At 33.6% G+C, this 18,530-nt stretch overlaps 3 protein-coding genes across 3 annotated transcripts; 2 read left to right on the forward strand and 1 right to left on the reverse strand.

The window, feature by feature from the left end:
- Nucleotides 1-2,028: 2,028 nt before the first annotated feature.
- LOC113868845 lies at nt 2,029-2,544 on the reverse strand. The gene has a single exon (XM_027504792.1). It carries the CDS (start codon nt 2,542-2,544, stop codon nt 2,029-2,031), a length of 516 nt encoding a protein of 171 aa, XP_027360593.1.
- A 1,994-nt stretch (nt 2,545-4,538) lies between these two features.
- Nucleotides 4,539-6,906, forward strand: LOC113852902 (pentatricopeptide repeat-containing protein At4g21065-like). Its single transcript, XM_027483299.1, has one exon. It carries the CDS (start codon nt 5,156-5,158, stop codon nt 6,836-6,838), a length of 1,683 nt encoding a protein of 560 aa, XP_027339100.1. The 5' UTR covers nt 4,539-5,155; the 3' UTR covers nt 6,839-6,906.
- A 7,943-nt stretch (nt 6,907-14,849) lies between these two features.
- LOC113868851 (GDSL esterase/lipase At1g71250-like) lies at nt 14,850-18,254 on the forward strand. The gene is made up of 6 exons (XM_027504806.1): nt 14,850-15,102; nt 15,468-15,595; nt 15,686-15,928; nt 16,079-16,337; nt 16,753-16,983; nt 17,995-18,254. Exons 1-6 carry the CDS (start codon nt 14,850-14,852, stop codon nt 18,252-18,254), a joined length of 1,374 nt encoding a protein of 457 aa, XP_027360607.1.
- Nucleotides 18,255-18,530: the final 276 nt, after the last annotated feature.

An 18,530-nucleotide genomic window follows, 5' to 3' on the forward strand; every position in this document is an offset into this window, starting at 1 on the left:
AATAACTTTTCCTTTTCTTGGGCCTCGTGTTTGTTGTTAAAAGGAAAATGGGACTCATAGAAGATAACATCTCTAGAGACAAAAATGTCTTTATTTTGTAAGTCTAAAATAACATAGCCTTTTGTACCAAATTGATAACCGAGAAAAACTCCTTCTCTAGACCTAGGATCAAATTTCTATTTGGGCCCAGTTGTTGATGCATAACATAAAGAACCAAAAACTTTAAGCATGGAAAAATCAGGTTTTTGATTATGCAAAAGTTCATAAGGAATTTGTTTCTTTCTAACTAGAGAAGGTATACGATTAATAAGATAAACTGCATGTTTTATTGCATAAGATCAAAAATGTTTGGGCAATTGAGATTGAAACATGAGAGCACGTGCCACATTGAGAATATGTTGGTGTTTTCTCTCAACACGCCCATTTTGTTGAGGAGTATAAACACAACTGGTGTGATGTATAATCCCTTTTGAAGCAAAAAAAATTTTAAGAAAAAATTCCGGACCATTATCCGTCCGAATACATTTTATTTTGGAATCAAATTGGTTTTCAATTAAGGAAATAAAATTTTGAACATGTATTTTTAGTTCGGATTTTGATTTCAATAAGACAATCCAATTATATCTACTAAAATCATCCAAGATAGTTAAAAAATATTTCTCACCATGAATTGAGGCCTCAGAAAAAGGTTTCCAAATGTCCATGTGCACCAAATCAAAGTTTTTAAAAGCTCTACTATCACTAAGGCAATAAGACAATTTTCTTTGTTTTGCAAAATGACAAATGTCACAATTTTCATTAATATGTTTTGGAATAAAAGGAAATTGTTCACATAACATATTTAATCGGTTTCCTGAGAGATGTCTTAATCTATAATGCCAAAGGTTGGAGTTTGAGACGGCATTGGTAGCACTTTCATTAATGGAAGGTTTGTTTGGTGAAAGAATCTTGGCTTCTTTTTTGACTTATAAATGATAGAGACCTCATTGAAGATTAGCCAAACCAATCATCCCCAATGTACGCTTGTCCTGGATAGTGCAAAAAGAATCATGGAAGATGAGAATATATTTATGAGTCATTATGAGTTTGGATATGGATAAAAGATTAAAATGAAATTCTGGAACAAACAAAACATTGTGAATGATAAATTCGGGAAAGAAAATGACTGTTCCGGATATATGGGCAGTAACAATGGACTTATCAGGTAAACTTATTTGTATTGGTTTAATGTTAGAATAATTTGAAAAATAATTTAGAGAAGATGCAACATGATCTGTTGCTCCTGAATCTATGATCCAGGGGACATTGTGAGTGGTGTAAAAGGTGTTGTGTGTGTTAGTTCAAAAAACAAAGGAGGTACCACTGGACTCAAAAAAAATTTTGAGCATTTGGAGTGTTGATGAGATTCACTCTATTGGGCTGAACGAGAGAGTTGGGCCCTGTTACATCAGAAGCATTTTTTTGTTGCTGTGGTTGGAGCAAAGACATCAGGGTTTGATATTAGGTCTAGGTCAATGTGATGGGGCCTCCCTCATTCTCTGAACCGTTGCCTCCCTCAATTGGTTCAATCACAGCTGCGTTGTTGATGGAGGAAGAACCAGAGGCATCGCGGTTGAACTTTGGCCTTCCTAGGTATCAAGGATGGCCAGGGGGATAGCCATGCTTTCTCCAACACACGTCAATAGTGTATCCAGGACGGTGACAGTAGGAGCATTTCTTGTTGGAGACTCCTTTGACAGCAGAAGAAGGACCAGAGCCACGCCCTTTGCCAGAGAAAAAGTGATTAGCTGCGTTCACAAAGGCGTTGGGCTCAGTAGGCGAAGACGAAGCGAGTTGTCATTCTTGCTGGACAACCATGGAGAAGATGCGGTTGATAGCGGGGAGAGGATCCATCAAAAGAATTTGGTAACGCACAACAAAGAAGCGCTCGTCCAAACCTTTGAGGAATCGGATTATGAAATTCTGTTGGTGGTAAGTTTTTGCAGGAAACGAGCAAGAAGAAAAGGGTCTGTAGTTATCGAGTTCTTCCTAGAGGGTCTTCAGTGCGGTGTAGAACTCAGTGACAGGACGAGTTCCTTGAGAAAGTCCATATATTTCTTCCTGGAGCTCTGCGATTCTGAGGAGATCGCGTTGCAAAAAACGTTCGCAAAGGTCATTCCAAATGTCTATGGCACACTCGAGGAAAATAACGCTTTGAGTGATGGAGGGAGTAACCGAGTTAAGTAACCACGACATGATGAGGGTATTGCACCTTTCCCAAGCAGAATAAAGAGGTTCTTCAACCTTAGGAACAGGAATGGTGCCTAACAAGAAAGCCATCTTGTTTTTTGAGATTAAAGCCATTTTAATGGCACGAGACCAAGACTGATAGTTTGTGCCATCAAGGACAGGGGTTATGGAGACAGAGAAGGGTCCTTCACTAGGATGAATGAAGAAGGGACTCGATGGGTTCATGGTAGGATCAATGGCTTCATTGCCACTGTTTTCTTTCTTAGGACCTTCATTATTGGAGTTCTTTGGACTGTCAGGAGGAGTAGAAGACATTTGGAAGGAATAAGCAGAGCTTCAAGAGGGAGCTCTGATACCATATGACGAAAGATGACAAAAGGTAAGAATGACAGTGTTTTGGAATGTTTTTTTTATCTCTGTTACTATTCAGCAAAGGATCATCCAATATTTATATACAATGATTTCCCTAAATACAACTCATACTCTTCTAGAATTCTAATAGCAGAAAGGACAAAATAACAGAATATTGTACAAGTTTGTTACAGAAAGAAAATTGTGCAAGATTGTTACAGAAAGAATATTGTACAAGTTTGTTATCCAATACGACCACAATAAGCACACTTCTTGTTGGAAGCAATTTTGGTATTATCGGTTGAAGAAGCACCAGGAGGATCGCCACCGCGTCCCTTGCCGGAAAAGGAGAAACCAGCATTAATGAACAAATTGGGCTCTTCTGTGACAGAGGAGGATGAGTGTTGCCATTCCTACTAGACAACCATGGAGAAGACCCAGTTAACCGAAGGCAAGAGGTCCATAAGCAGAATTTGAGAACGCAAATAGAGAAGCAGTTATCAAGGAGGAAGCAAATAATAAAATCCTGTTGGTGGTAAACCTTTGTAGAACAAGAACAAACAGGAAAAGGGCAAAAAATGTCAAGCTCTTCCCAAAGGCACTTGAGAGCAGTATAATAATCAGAGATCGCACGAGAGCCTTGCTAGATGCCATAAATCTCTTCTTGGAGCTCTACTATTCAAAGCAAATCACTTTAGGAGAATCTTTCCCTGAGGTCAGTCTAGATGTCTATGGCGTGGTCAAAGAAAATGATGCTCTGAGCAATGGATGATGACAAAGAATTGAGGAGCTAGGACACGATCAATGTTGCAATTCTCCCAAGAAGACTGCAACAGACATGTAGCAAAATGCACAAGTATGGAATATGTTCAAAAACCCATTCTTAGAAATCAATGCCATACGTATAGATCTAAACCAAGAGTGGTAGTTTGTCCCAATTAAGGTTAGGGGTGACAGAGATTGAGTTAGGATTTTCATTAGGGTGAATATGATTGGGCTAAAGGGGCTAAGACTAGGGTCTGGATGGGTGGCAGCATAGCCACCAAGTACAATAGAGTCAGGAGTAAGAATCTGTGTCAAACATGATAGGAGAAAGGGAGGATTAGCAGAGCTCCAAGTGGAGCTCAGATATCATAAAAGGAAAATAGAACAATGACAAAGAAAGCTCAGAGAAAATAATTGAAAGAATAATTCTACTGTGTATTGTTGAAAACATGAATACAATATATATACATAAAGTTGTGTCGGCTAAGAATAAATGACGTGGCCTAAAGATAAGAATGAAAAGGTATAAAAAATAAAAATACCTCTATTTATAACTCATAGAAATTCTAAAAACTACTGGAAAAAATTATAAGATGTTTACATTTTATTTTTATAATGTATTTATACGAAAGTCATAGGTGGAATATAATATCTAAATCTACTTGAATGATTTATTTGTATGACTGTTAATAAAGATTTTCTTGCTCTTTTAAGCTCATAAGAAATATAGTCAACTAATAAAAATTAGGACAGGATGAAGATCAGCACGACCAAAACCAGAAAACCCAAGATGATAAATTGTAATATGAGGTGAATAAATATCAGGTCAGACAGATTCAATTTTACATTACAACTTCAATTTAGTTTATCTTGTCAGGCTCAAGTTTTAAAAGTGAACCTAACTACACCCAAACCCAAGTGGAGTATAAAATCCCGCTGCCTCCTCTTTGTGCTTGGAGTGAGCAGGAAACCAATGTTCGCTCAAATTCGACATATTCAAACTGAAAATGTATGTCTCCGATTGTGTCGAATTGGGTGACGGGTTATATCATATTACAAAATTAGTTTAATGCAATTAATTACAAATGAGTTTGGGTTAAAAACAATGTCCATCAGAAGCCAACTCGTCTAACACATGTCTTGTCTCAGATTTTATTGACATATTATACTGGTCTCTTCTTAACGCTATAGTGTGCTAAGTCCATTGCTTTATTTTCCTAACAAGGCTTGGTTAAGATTTGGCCTGTTCTACTCCTCCCCCGATAGAAAAGTGTCCTTCCATTGAAGCTAAACCAATAGTTAGGGAGTTAGTTCTAAATTAAATAAAAAATGGAAGATTCATTCCTTTCATGCACGAGCACCTACCCCTTCTTTAAAGAGCAGAAGAAAAGCTAATATCATAGGGAATTGCATGTTTTCTTCTCCGAAGCTGAACATCTAAGTCCAGTCTCTTGATCTCTTCCAGAGGTCAGGACTTATCTACTCCCTCCTATTTCTATTTTAGTCTCTTGTTTCATTGGAGATTGATATATCTCAACCCACTCGTTCAACCTGAGACCTGTACAACCCGACAATGTTTAAGTTTTTGAGTCCTAATCCGACCAAATCTGATTGATGTGCAACCCTAATGAAAACCATGTAACTCAAATATATTTTTTTTTCTAGTTGCACCTACTGAAAATTAAATCAGATATTATTTTTTTTTTCTTAGAAATATTTAAATTAACTTCCCTTGTTGGATTCCTACCAATTCTTTGTTTTAGGTGTATTAGGTAAGGCAGCGTGAGTTAGATACTACGATAGATGGAAGATGAAGAGAGCGTACAAGCTGCACGGCACGCTGATCAAAAGCGGGCAGCACCAAAACCCTCTCTCCCTCCGAAAATTCATTCTTGGCTGCGTGGACTCAGCATATTCATCACCGGAAACAGCACATTACGCAGCCAGCGTGCTCCTCCGTTTCCCCATCCGAGACCCCTTCCTCAACAACACCATCATTCGCCACGTGGCACTCCACTCTCCCTCCCTCGCTTTCTCCCTCTTCACCCACATGCACCGCACCCCTATTACCTTCGACCACTTCACCTTTCCCCTTATTCTTAAACTCCCCAAACTCGACCCTCATCACATTCACTCCCTCATTCTCAAACTCGGCTTCGATTCCGACATTTACGTCCAAAACGCTCTCATTAATGCCTATGGTTCCCGTGGCTCCCTCCACGTCGCACTCAACATGTTTGATGAAATGCCTCACAGGGACTTGGTTTCTTGGTCCTCTTTGATCTCCTGTTTCGCCAAAAACGGGTTCTCCCATGAAGCCCTTTCTCTTTTCCAACAAATGCAGCTACGTGAGAGTGCAATTTTACCCGATGGGGTTGTTATGCTTGGTGTTATTTCAGCGGTTTCGAGCTTAGGTGCCTTGGAATTGGGCATATGGGTTCATGCTTTTATTTCAAGGGCCCGCCTTGGCCTTACTGTTCCACTGGGTACTGCGCTTATTGATATGTATTCTAGGTGTGGGTCCATTGATCGTTCTGTTAAAGTGTTCGATGAAATGCCTCATAGGAATGTGGTTACTTGGACTGTGTTGATTAATGGGCTTGCCGTGCATGGACGTAGCAGGGAAGCTTTAAAAATGTTTTATGGTATGGGGGAGTCTGGTTTGGAGCCTGATCGCTTTGCGTTTATGGGTGCATTGGTGGCCTGTAGCCATGGTGGCCTTGTGGACGAGGGGTGGCGGGTTTTTAAGAGCATGTGGAATGAGCATGGCATTGAACCAACGCTTGAGCATTATGGTTGTATGGTTGATCTTCTTGGTCGTGCTGGCTTGCTCCTTGATGCTTTCAAGTTTGTGGAGGAAATGCCTGTTAGGCCAAATTCTATTATTTGGAGGACCTTGCTTGGGGCGTGTGTGAATCACAATCATCTTGTGTTGGCTGAGAAGGCTAAGAAGCGGATCAATGAGATGGACCCTCATCATGATGGTGATTATGTGCTTTTAGCAAATGCCTATGGTAGAGTTGGTAACTGGGTTGAGAAGGAGAGTGTGAGAAATTCAATGAGAGTGAATAGAATTGTCAAGGAGCCTGGCCTTAGTCTGGTGCACATTGGTCAAGTGGTTAATGAATTTGTATCCGGTGATAATTCTCATCCACAGTGGGAGGAGGTTACCAAATTTTTAATATCGGTTATAGACACTGTAAAACTTAGAGGGTACACCCCTAATACATCCAATGTGTTGCATGACATTGAAGATGAAGAGAAAGAACATTGTCTGGGTTATCACAGTGAAAAATTGGCAGTGGCTTATGTGCTTCTTTATCACAAGGATAGAAGGACCATTAGGGTCGTTAAGAATCTTAGAATTTGTCATGATTGTCATAATTTCATGAAGCATGTTTCAGGTATCTTTGATAGAGATGTTATTATTCGAGATCGAAATCGGTTCCATCATTTCAGCAAGGGATCATGTTCTTGCCGAGATTTTTGGTAAATCGTGCTGGTTCAAATGTGAAAAATAATTTCTTAACATTTACTTATCTGAATCCATGAGAATAACTTTTAACTTTACATTCTATAGCTTCCAGCAATTATATCATTCATTCAGGGAATGACTATCTGTTTATATGCTTCCATAAATTGCAATGCAAGGCCAATATAGGTACGCTTTTGCTTCTTAATCACTCAAAACTAGCGTTCTTTATTTCAAATAAAGCTAAGCTTTATTTCAAATTTTTGTTAGAAATTGCTAGCTAACATCTTTAAGAAAATTTGTGAATTTATACTATACAAATATTATTAAATTAATAAGTTTATGAATATATAGAGTAAATATTTTTACTATTAATAATAAATATTTTATTATATTAATTAGAGCTAAACAATGAGATGAAATCTTTATAATTAAAAATATATTATGTAATTTTAAATTAATTCAAATTAAAGAAAAATTAAATGTTCATTGAAAGGAAAGTCACATGCCATGATATAAAAAGATAATTTACTCCTAAAAACATATTTATTTCAAAATGATAAAGGTAGATAAATAAAAGTAAATAAATTTACTAAATACTCTTTAACTAAGGGTGCTCTTTAACATGAGTCATTAGGAGTTGTTTGGTGTACGAAATCTTTTTTAGTTTTTGAGAGTTTTTTTGTAATGCTAAAAATATGTTTGATATGTCTTATAAATTCTTGGGAATATTATAAAATATTTTCTGGAGATGTTTTGATATCTTATGTGGCTTAAATATTATTTCCTAGAAATATTAATACTTCTTTCAAAATATTTGTTTAATCTCTATGATAATTAATAAATTTTATTTACATTATTAACTAAATTTTTTTTATTTAAAATAATTACAAATTAAATTAAAATTTATGATAAAAATTATATTAGATAATTATCATATGAGTATGTATGTGAAAAAGTAAAATTATATAAAAAAAAGTAACTATATGTATAAAATAAGAGACAAACCAAATTTTACCAATATAAAATGTATTTTTTCTAATATTGTTTAATAATTTAATTATAAAATTAATTGTTAGATTAAAAGTTTTAATTATATAAATTATGTATGTAAATTTTTAAATCAATTCAAAATTATTTTCTTATTTAATATATATTAAAATTAACGTAATATTTATTTAAAATATATGAAAAATATAGACCGGATATCGAAGTTGCTTAGCATTGCCTTACCTACGGAGGTGTACACAAATTTGTGAACAAACGTCGAAAATCAATTGGAAATAAAAGGGCATGACAATTTGTCAACAAAATAAATTAAATACTGCTTCAAATTGTCAACAAAAAGGGTTAAAATTGTGGTAAAAAAAATAAAATATGGTCAAATATTTATGGGACGGTAATCATGAATGTCGGGATTAATTGATTAAAAGGTGATATGTTTTGGCTTTATCTAGAGGGCATTGTTTCGGCAATCTTTCGTTTTAAAACCCCCTCTCAAATGGCATAGCATGAATGGTAATGACGGTATTTATTAGAAAAAATTATTATTTAATTTTTTAATATATTTCATTGTCGACTTTATTAATTTTTATAAATTAATTTTAAAAAATCTTTTTGAATTTGCTTCGCTTTATAATCTTATTTTCTATTATACTTGTCGTTGCAGTGTAACTTATAAGAGTCGTGAGAACTTGACGTTATTCCCACCGTCCTTCGGTATATTATTGGCAGAGTCTCTCGAGAGTGTAACATGCACCACCAAACATTATAAAAGTGGATATGAGTATTTAGGATTGTGAGTGAGACAAAAATTATACTCAAGTTTTGAACTCTACAACGAGGGTGCAAGAGTCGAAGAGAGATGTAACTAGAGTAAGATAACAATCACATTTGTGAAAGAAGAAAAGAGACTTGATAAATTTGTGTTTGTTAAATCATTCACTCTTGAATCATGTTGAAAATTAATAACAATTTCATGAAGCATTTTTTGTTTTGGATGGTTGGATTGTTGAAATGAGGTATGTGGTGTGATCAATAAAGTTTGTAAAAGAACTTTATTTTTTTAGTATTTTCATTTTCTTGATTCTCAATTTTGTAAGCTTTGTTGCTAAAGTTGATTAACTGGTTGTAAATTTGTGACGCTCTTGTACCATTGTTTGATCATAGTGAAACTATTTCTTTAGTTGACAACTCATGACTTTTACCTCTCACATTGAGTGAGATTTTCCATATTAAATAACTTTTGTATCTACTTTCTAATTTGTTGTTTTTAGTTGTTGTAATATTTGTTATTACTCCTCGTAGATTCTTGCAAATTGATGATTTAATTATGCCATGTTATTTAATATTGCATTTGTGTTGGTATCTCCCATCAGAGTGGCATCAAAACTATTTAGTTTATAGATATTGTACTTTCTTGAATGTTAAAAGTTAATGCAAACAAAATGGTTAATTTAATGACACTAATTATCACTTATGGAGGACGAAAATGGAAAACTTGCCATTTATGAAGAAAAGAATTACATCTTCATATCTTTACTACTTAGAAGTCGGATTCTATGTCTGATGAAGAATGAAACTTTAGTATTAAAAAGTGTATGATTTTATTTGGCATTTTGTGGATGATAATGTTTATAACATAGTGAGTGAGACACGTGTCTGGACTTTGTGAAAGAAGATTGAATTTTTTATGCCTCTAAGTTTGGAAATAACAAGTTATTTTTGCTCAGTTCCATTGTGAGTTTGAAGTACAAAGAAAAGACTTCCATTTTAGATCACTTGAATAAATTTCAAGGGCTCCTTGATTAGATGTCAGGAATGGGCATCGAGTTTGATGATGATATTTTAGGACTATTGTTGTTGAATTTTCTATCTTAGTCTTGAGAGATATTTAAGGTCTTTATTATAAACTTAGCCCCTAATGGTATTGTCTCTTTGTAAATGGTAAATGATAGTGTTCTTAATGAGAAGATAAGAAGGAAGGCACAAGATTATTTATCTTAATCTGAGGGGTCTGTCACTAAAAATAATGGGAGAAGTAAAAAAAAAAAGAATCGAAAGGTAGTAAAGATAAGAGTACAAATAAGTCTAGAATCAAGAATGTAGAGTGATATTTTTGTCACAAAATAAGGCACATACAGAAGAATTATTTTTAGTGAAAAAAGGAGAATAAAAGCAAGAGAAGTAGGTCAAAGGAGAAGAATCATAATGATGATAATCGTATTATCACTACTATTAGTATATGTGATGATCTTGTTATTTTTCGTGACTTATCTTGTATTAGATGAAAACATATAGATAATTGATAGTGGTGCTACAATGCATGTTACACTAAGGAAGAAGTTCTTCGCATCTTACACTTTAATTGACTTTGAAGCTTTGAAGATGGATAATGATGGTGTATTAAAGGTAATTAGTGTTGGTGATGTTTGCTTACAAACTAACATGAGACAGTAATGTTGCTTAGAAGAGTCAAACATGCTTCACATGTTTGCTTTAATTTGATCTATATGCAAATGCTTAATGATGGTGGTTATTATAACGACATTAGTTCTAGTAAAAGGAAGCTTATTAGAGATAACTTAGTTTTATCCAGAAAAGAGAAAAATTTTACACTATCTTGGACAAAAGCTTTAAATGTTAAAGACAATGTGAATCCATAGATATAGAGACATCTTTGTAGCAACAAAGGATTAGTCGCATAGGTAAAAAAAGAATGAATTATTTAACCAAAAGATATGTACTTTCATGATTGAAGAATGTAGAAGTGGCGTTCTCATTGCATAACTGGTAAACAGATCAAAGTATCTTTTAAGAAACATCCTCCCTCAAAGAAGTTAGAGTTACTTGAATTGGTATATTTTGATGTTGTGGACTGTTGAAGGTAAAGTCATTTAGTGGTGCAATTTCTTTTTATTACCTTTACTTATGATTATTCTAGTAAGCTTTGGATATATGCTTTGTAGACAAAAAATCAAGTGCTTGAGAAGTTCAAATAATTTCAAGCTTTGGTTGAGAGATATTTAGACAAGAAGCATAAATGCATTCGTACTGATAATGATGTTAAGTATTGTGAATTTTTTTATGTTTATTATAAGCAATAAGGTATCAAACATGAAAAGACTATTCTTAAAACTCCTCAGTTGAATTGTACAACAAAGAGGATGAACAAGACTTTGATTAAGAAAGTTAGGTGTATGCTTTCTCAAGCAAGATTGCTTAAGCATTTTTAGAGTGAGACACTCTATATGGTGGTGCATGTTATTAATCTTAGTCTTGTACTTGCTTTGAATATGTTGGGTATTGGATTCCCATCCTATGTGGAAAAAAGGTCCAAAATGAGCAAATCTAGTTTGTCTTGCTTATAAAAGTGGAATTGAGTCTTTAAGTTTGTGTATGGGAGAAAATGAATGAGAGAGAGAGGTCATGTTCACATTATCCACCCTATAATGGGGCTCAAGAGTCAAAGAGAGAAATAGATCATTAGAATAAAAGAGTAATCGCCTTTATGAGAAAAGAAGAGAGAAAGTTATTTGGACATAACCTCAGAACAATCTTGGTAAATCTGCATTTATAAATTCGTTCAACATTAGATCAGGCTAAAAATTGTATAACAATCTCATGACATATGGTTCTTCGTTTTGAACAGTTAAATCATTGAAACGAGGTATGTGTAATCAATAGTGTCGTTGATAAGTCCACATTTTGATATACTTCTTGAGCATGCTCATGTGCATTTATTATTGATTTAAAGGAGTTTTTACACTAATTATTCTGTTAATTGTTATAGATGGGCATGTGTGAAGACTCACAGGAATTTTGGAGATTTTGGGCGCAAATTGAAGAGAATTAGGCAATTAAGAAGCAAACACGTCCAATCCTTTCTTATTAGCACGTTCATGCCTCGTTATCATGCACAGTCGTATTGATATAAAGCACACCCATGTTTACAATGTGAGCACACTCGTGCATCCATATGGCACGACCGTACTAACATGCGTAGTTCATTAATTTTACATGATTTTAGATTTGAAAAAGCATATAAAAGAGGGTAGAAAGGTAGTGGGGGATTCATTCCCTTAAGGAGACTTGATATCTGAGTTTTGCGTGATTCTCCCATCTCTTCCGCATGAGATCTCTAGCACATTCGTGGAGGATTTAGATATTCAGACGATCAAACTTGAAGAACGGGATCTTCCTTCTAGTTTATTTTCCATCTTTGTTTATGATTGTGTTTATGGCTTTATTTACAAATGCCTAAATTTCCTTCTTAAGTATGAGTAACTAAACTCATAGCTAAGGTTATGAGAACCCTTGTCCATGATTTTATGAGATTTTGATAATTAAATTAGATTTGTACCCTATAATTCTTTATAAGGCGTGTGTTATGATTTCTATTTTACGATCTAGTGATAAGTGCTTGAATCTTTAATTTCAACTTTGCAATTTTGTATCCTTCGTGTTCAAACAATTAAACAAAAAAATTCTTAGTAATTGGAAGATAATCATTGTGGGACGATAATTCAGGAACTTTAGAATCTTTTATTACTTCTCGACAGATACACCTGCCCACCGAATGCTTTATTTTTCATATACTTTCATCTTCTTGATTCTCAATTTTGTAAGTTTTATTGTTGGGATTGATTAACTAATTGTAAGCACTTTTTGTGCACTTATTTATCATTCTCTTGTACTTTTTTCTATAGTGAAGTTACTTCTTTGATATGGACATCTTATTTTTATCTCTCATATTAATGGAGCTTTCTACAATAAACAACTTCAATACCTACTTTCTATTATGTTATTTTTAGTTGTTGAAATATTTGTTATTGTTTCTCATAAATTTTTATAAGTTGAGAAATTTAATTTCATTATGTTGATTATTATGTCTCGCTTGAATGTTTGAGTCTTTCACAACTATCAACTCGACGTGGTCATCACTTGCAAGATAAGGCTAAAATCTAGACTTTACTAAACAAGCGAGAAAACCTCTTTTTATTTAGTAAACCAACAACCAAGGGATTAAGCTACGCAAAAGTCATGTTCACGCATCTACCCACTAGTATCAAAAAACAATGACACTAGAAAGAGTTTCAAATTCGAAAGACACCAGCTCCCTTCTTACTGATAGCACAACTATGTGTTGGCTGAGAATGTGATTGTTTTTGCAAAAAGTAAATTTATTCAAAAGAAGAACTAAATTAAAAATACAAAAGAATTACAAACTAAAGTCTAAATAAAGTGTCATAATTTGATGGGTTATTTATTGAAAGGTTCTAAAACCCCTAAATTGTGAAAGTATAGGAGAAATCTTCTTATCTAAACCATCTTTTGAATTATATTTGACTAAATAAAAAATATTTATTTATATTTTTTATTTGACTAGAACTACATTCTATATTTGATATGACCTAACCCATATAAATGTGACTTAAAAAATGGAATTAATTAAGTTAAATTGGTACATGATGTAGAATGATGGTTGAATTATGTAAGGATAGCAGGTATTGGTCTTGAGCGAATCAAGAACTTTCAGAATCACCGATCTTTGTGAAGATTGACAAAAAGAATAGTGATTTCTAAGAAAAAAAAACACATTTTATGTTAGAAATAACATAATTATATTTCAAAAGAATTTATTAATTATTAATTTTATTTTATTACTCTAATTTAATTATTATTATTAATCATATCTTCAGTTTATATAACGTTTACTTGAACAATTATAGTGATTAAGGTATTTTAATTTTGTGAGAAAATCCCAAAGAAGATGTACAGACTTTTATTATATTTATTTCTCTAGGTTATGGATTGATGTAATTTGCTAATTCTTGAGAGTCTTGTACATTCAGATAAGAAGAGTCTGCTGTATCCTAAAGAATTTTTGACTATACCGAAATAATCCTTAAATACAGTGTTATGCACGTCTCACACTAAATTATTGATTAGCTACTCTGAGTTATTTTGACAATATTTTATACTTAACAAAAAAATGAATTACAAACAAACAAAAGGAAGTAATTATTTCTTTACGTTACGATGCAGAAAAGCCACGCCACTTTTTTCTGCATGCCCACAGGCAATGTGCATTACAGACATCCAAGTTGCACGTGAAATTTTTGTATCATCCACAATGTCATGTTTTACTCCAGGTTTTTTGCAAATTTAACCAGTTACTATCACACAATAGTTAAGTTATTTTAGGTTCTCGTTAATAATCTTAAAATAAGTTATCCTTGCTTACGACAACCACTAAACTGAACACTGATTCGTTGGATTGCATGTTGAGTGGGTTGTTCGAAGGGTCGGTGCCCGTCCTGCTTGATGCTGTTCCTACTCCATCCACACGCTTTTTTTTTAAGGCATGTTAATGATTACGCCTTGCATGAATCATGAATGACTGTGGGGAAGTTGCTAAATAAACCTTGGAGAATTTTAACCAATGTTCAAAGAAAAAATAAAGTAACTATAAGCGTTTTTTTTATTATTATAAAAATAAATATTTATTTTTATATGTATTATTTACTAATTTTATTATATCCTTGTTTATTATGAGATTATATTAATAAGATATTTATTATTCATACAAGTCAATATATTCATTCATTTAATATATAAGTCATTAATTTATTATAAAAAACTAAATAGAATAATGTTTAATGATATTAATATATTTTTGTTACAATATTTGATAAAAAAAAATGTTTATTTATTAATTTTTTAATGTGTCTTGAAATATTCACAAACAAGACTCATTTTTTCAGGGTGGAAGGAGGGGTTTGAAGTAAAAGCAGTAACCGTAGTGTCTACTAAGACCAAAATTAAGCAAGATGGGAGGTAAGATGGCGTGAATAATGACCAAGCATGCCATAGATTCAGGATGTAGATAGGGGAAAAAGATATCAAAATGGGAAAACGTTAAATGTATTTGTGGCATATATATACATACGCTTAGGTCCTTGCAGGCTGAAAATAAATCTGGATTAAACTTACATTTCATTTTTCAAAACACCGAGACTTGGGGAAAAAAATGGAAATGCCACGCTCACTAGTGGTTTGGTTTCCATTTTGGAGCATGCTTTTGATCTCTCTCATGACAAATGATGTACTGGGGAATCCGTCATTCACTGCAATGTATGTCTTTGGAGATTCACTAGTGGATAATGGGAACAACAACTATCTCAACTCCTTAGCAAAAGCCAATTTTGAACCTTATGGCATTGATTTCTTTGAGGGTCCAACTGGGAGATTTTCTAACGGCAAAACTCTCGTTGATTCCCTGGGTAACTTGCTTCTTGGATTTTGACATATTAGTTTATAGAACATCATTTATTATATAATATTGATTATCGTAGTCAGGAAGTGTTTATTGTAATTCTCATGTATTATTGTTACTCATTTAAAATAAATCTACTATTAACATGGTCATAAAAAAATGACATTTGAGACAAAAAAATATTTAAATAAGAGTCAAAATAGACATCTAAGAGTGAAAATAAACACATTTAATACTTCATATTGTATATCATTTTTTTATTTTTTTATATACACATTCCAAAAATATACTCAAAGTTGTGCCCAAAAAATATGATAGTAATATTCTCCATTCCAAAGTAGTGAAATTTTCACTGACATTTCGGTTTTGCAGGGGAAATTTTGGGCCTTCCTTTTCTGCCATCTTTTGCGGATACTGTAACGGGAGGCAAAAACATTTCCTGGGGTGTAAACTATGCTTCTGCAGCTGCTGGGATAATTGATGAGACAGGGCGAAATCTGGTAATCTCTGTGTTAATTAGTAACTAGATTGTGTTTTCTGAAACTGCTGTATCCATGTGTTTACTCAACTCAAAGGCCAAAATGACACAGGGAGAACGCATTAGCTTTACCCAGCAGGTGCAAAATTTTAAAACAACCTTAAGCCAGCTGAAGATCCAAATGGAAGGCACGAAATTGAATCAGTACTTGGCAAATTCATTGACTATAGTGATCCATGGCAATAATGATTACATAAACAACTATCTTGTGCCTGAAATGTTTACAACAAGCTTCATCTATGACCCAAAGAAGTATGCTGATGTACTCATTGAGGATTACAAAAAGCAGAATATGGTAATTAAATTTTCAAACACATACATAGTTAAAGGAAATTTAATAGATAGTACTAGCAAAGTAGGTTTAGGAAGGAGTTCATGCTCACATGCTGCTAATATATAATTAAAACAAGTATGAAAGATACTGAATGTAGTGCTACTTTGACAGATTTTGCATGGTCTGGGACTCAGAAAATTCTTGCTGGCAGGAATTGGCCCACTTGGTTGCATACCAAACCAGTTAGCCAAAGGCTTTGCCCCTCCTGGGGAGTGTCGAACTTATGTCAACGACATAGTTGACATGTTTAATGTTTTGTTGAAATCTCTGGTGGAGCAACTGAATGGAGAGCATCATGGTTCAATTTTTGTGTATGGCAACACTTACGATGTTTTCAGTGAGTTGATAAACGAACCAGCAGAAACCTACGGTAAGAATGTCCTTACTATCTATATTAATAAATATTACATGCTAGAAACTAATAAACAGTGTGGAACAATAATTAAAGAATTAGAAATATTATATTATATATTTACTATAATTTTTTTAATATATTCAAAGCGAATGAATTGAGCAGAAAAAGAAAGATAAATAAAAAAAAGGGTAACTTTTACTGTGTTTTGTAAATTGACAGGAGCATAGAATATTTTTTCACACGCGAAACAATTGTTACTTTTAATTTTACATCAATAAATAATAAAATTAGTTATTTATTTAAAAAATTTAAATATTTTTAAATTTTTAAGATATTAGAGGATATAAGAATTAATAAAGAATATAATAATTGCATGTTATATATGCCACAACAATAATAATCTGCTAATGTGATTTAATCATTTGTACAGGGTTTACAGTAACTGATAGTGGCTGCTGTGGTATGGGAAGAAATCAAGGACAGATAACATGCTTACCAGGGTTTAATCCTTGCACAAATAGAAACCAATATGTATTTTGGGACGCCTTTCATCCCACAGAAGCTGTGAACAAAATTCTTGCTCAGAGGGCTTTTAATGGATCTCCTTCTGACTGCTACCCAGTTAATGTGAAACAGATGGCACAAATGTGGTTATCATCTGGTGAAAACAAAACTTCACCACCCTCTGTTATATAAACAAAATTAGAATGTGTGGAAACTCTTCGTTGTTTTAATATGAACCATTTCTCAATGAATTTCAATGTAAAATATGATAATGATGAATAATATAAGAGGACCTATTCTAAACAAATTCTTCTTGTGGAATGTATTTAAAAGAGTTTAGAATAGATTATAAAAATAATTTATAAATGATTTTTTCAGTTTATTCTAATAAGTTATATATTGAAATGCATTTTAAAAGATATATATATATATATATATATATATATATATATATATATATATATAATGGTATGAGCTTCAGCACGACAAACTTTACCTTAATGTTAACCAATGCAATTTTTTAATCACGTATCACTGCTAAAACAAATTAAAAATCCGGAGGAAATAAAATTCTCTCAAGTTTTCTGAATTCTTTTGCAAAAATATTTAGAGACAGAATGTGATACCCTTACTATTTATTAAGCAATAAATATAAATACAATCATAAAATAACTAAGCAGTAAGAACATCACATGCATGGATATATATATATTTATTCAGATATAGTGAAATTAAATACATTACCATTACTAGAAGTCTTCATTTCATACATACACGTCATCTGTTAATTTATACAATCATCCAGTTATCTAAATATATACATAACTGAATTACATACGAAATAAAGTGGGGTCACGATATCAGAGATGACAACCCAAAACGAAGACCTCACGAGCTTTTCCCTGGATCCATGATCACCAAAGTGCCCATTTCCTCCCAAAATTCAACAACGGTAAGGTTAGGCTTCCTATATACCCATTTTTCTTTTCAGTCAAAAGTACTTACACCTACGTATATGTATAGATTATTCCTTACTCGACTCTATCCTACTCTCCTTTTCCACTAGATTCCTACTCAGAGGAGGTAAAATTAGGAAGGAGTCATGCTTGAGAAGCAGTCCTCTTCCTTCCGATAGCAGTAAAGGTGTTTGAATAGTGAGAAGAATCAGGAGAGTCTGAAGAATTAGAGGAAGACGAAGAGGAAGTGGATGAGATAGAGATAGGTCTTGCTAAAAGTGTGTCAACTAAACTAGTCCGTTCAACAGGTGGTAAATATGGTATAGAAAGACGTAAAGGTCTAAGGAAACCTGGGGGTAATATCGGGGGTGATAATACAGGGACAGGAGGTGGGGTAGGGGGTCACACAAACTGTACATCTGGAGGAAATGGAAAAGTAAGTCTCATGGGTACTCGGATGGGGATAGGGTAAGCTCGTGGGCCTGACCCATTTCTATCTAACAAAAAGGTAATAGATCCAGTGTGGGTGAATCGTTGTTGCTCCCAGTCGTGCACCCATCTTCCCTCGGGATCATATCTGATCGAGACGCTGAATTGGTACGGTGGTCGAGCCATCAATGTTCTTACCTAATAAACATATTCACACACAACACACATAGCAATAAAAGGGTGAGACAATTCGATTCAATCTCCAGCAGCAAAAGACATATAAGGGTTTCAATCACACAATTAATTATCAACACCCATA

Source organism: Abrus precatorius, unplaced genomic scaffold (assembly GCF_003935025.1).
Source record: "Abrus precatorius isolate BTA unplaced genomic scaffold, Abrus_2018 Scaffold10, whole genome shotgun sequence".
Taxonomy (NCBI): domain Eukaryota; kingdom Viridiplantae; phylum Streptophyta; class Magnoliopsida; order Fabales; family Fabaceae; genus Abrus; species Abrus precatorius.

Coding starts and splice junctions, on each gene's coding strand:
- LOC113868845 (XM_027504792.1), bottom strand. CDS start 2,544: ATGTCTTCTACTCCTCCTGACAGTCCAAAGAACTCCAATAATGAAGGT.
- LOC113852902 (XM_027483299.1), top strand. CDS start 5,156: ATGAAGAGAGCGTACAAGCTGCACGGCACGCTGATCAAAAGCGGGCAG.
- LOC113868851 (XM_027504806.1), top strand. CDS start 14,850: ATGGAAATGCCACGCTCACTAGTGGTTTGGTTTCCATTTTGGAGCATG. Junction 15,103..15,467: donor AACTCTCGTTGATTCCCTGG/GTAACTTGCTTC, acceptor TCGGTTTTGCAG/GGGAAATTTTGGGCCTTCCT. Junction 16,984..17,994: donor ACAAATGTGGTTATCATCTG/GTGAAAACAAAA, acceptor GAGAAGAATCAG/GAGAGTCTGAAGAATTAGAG.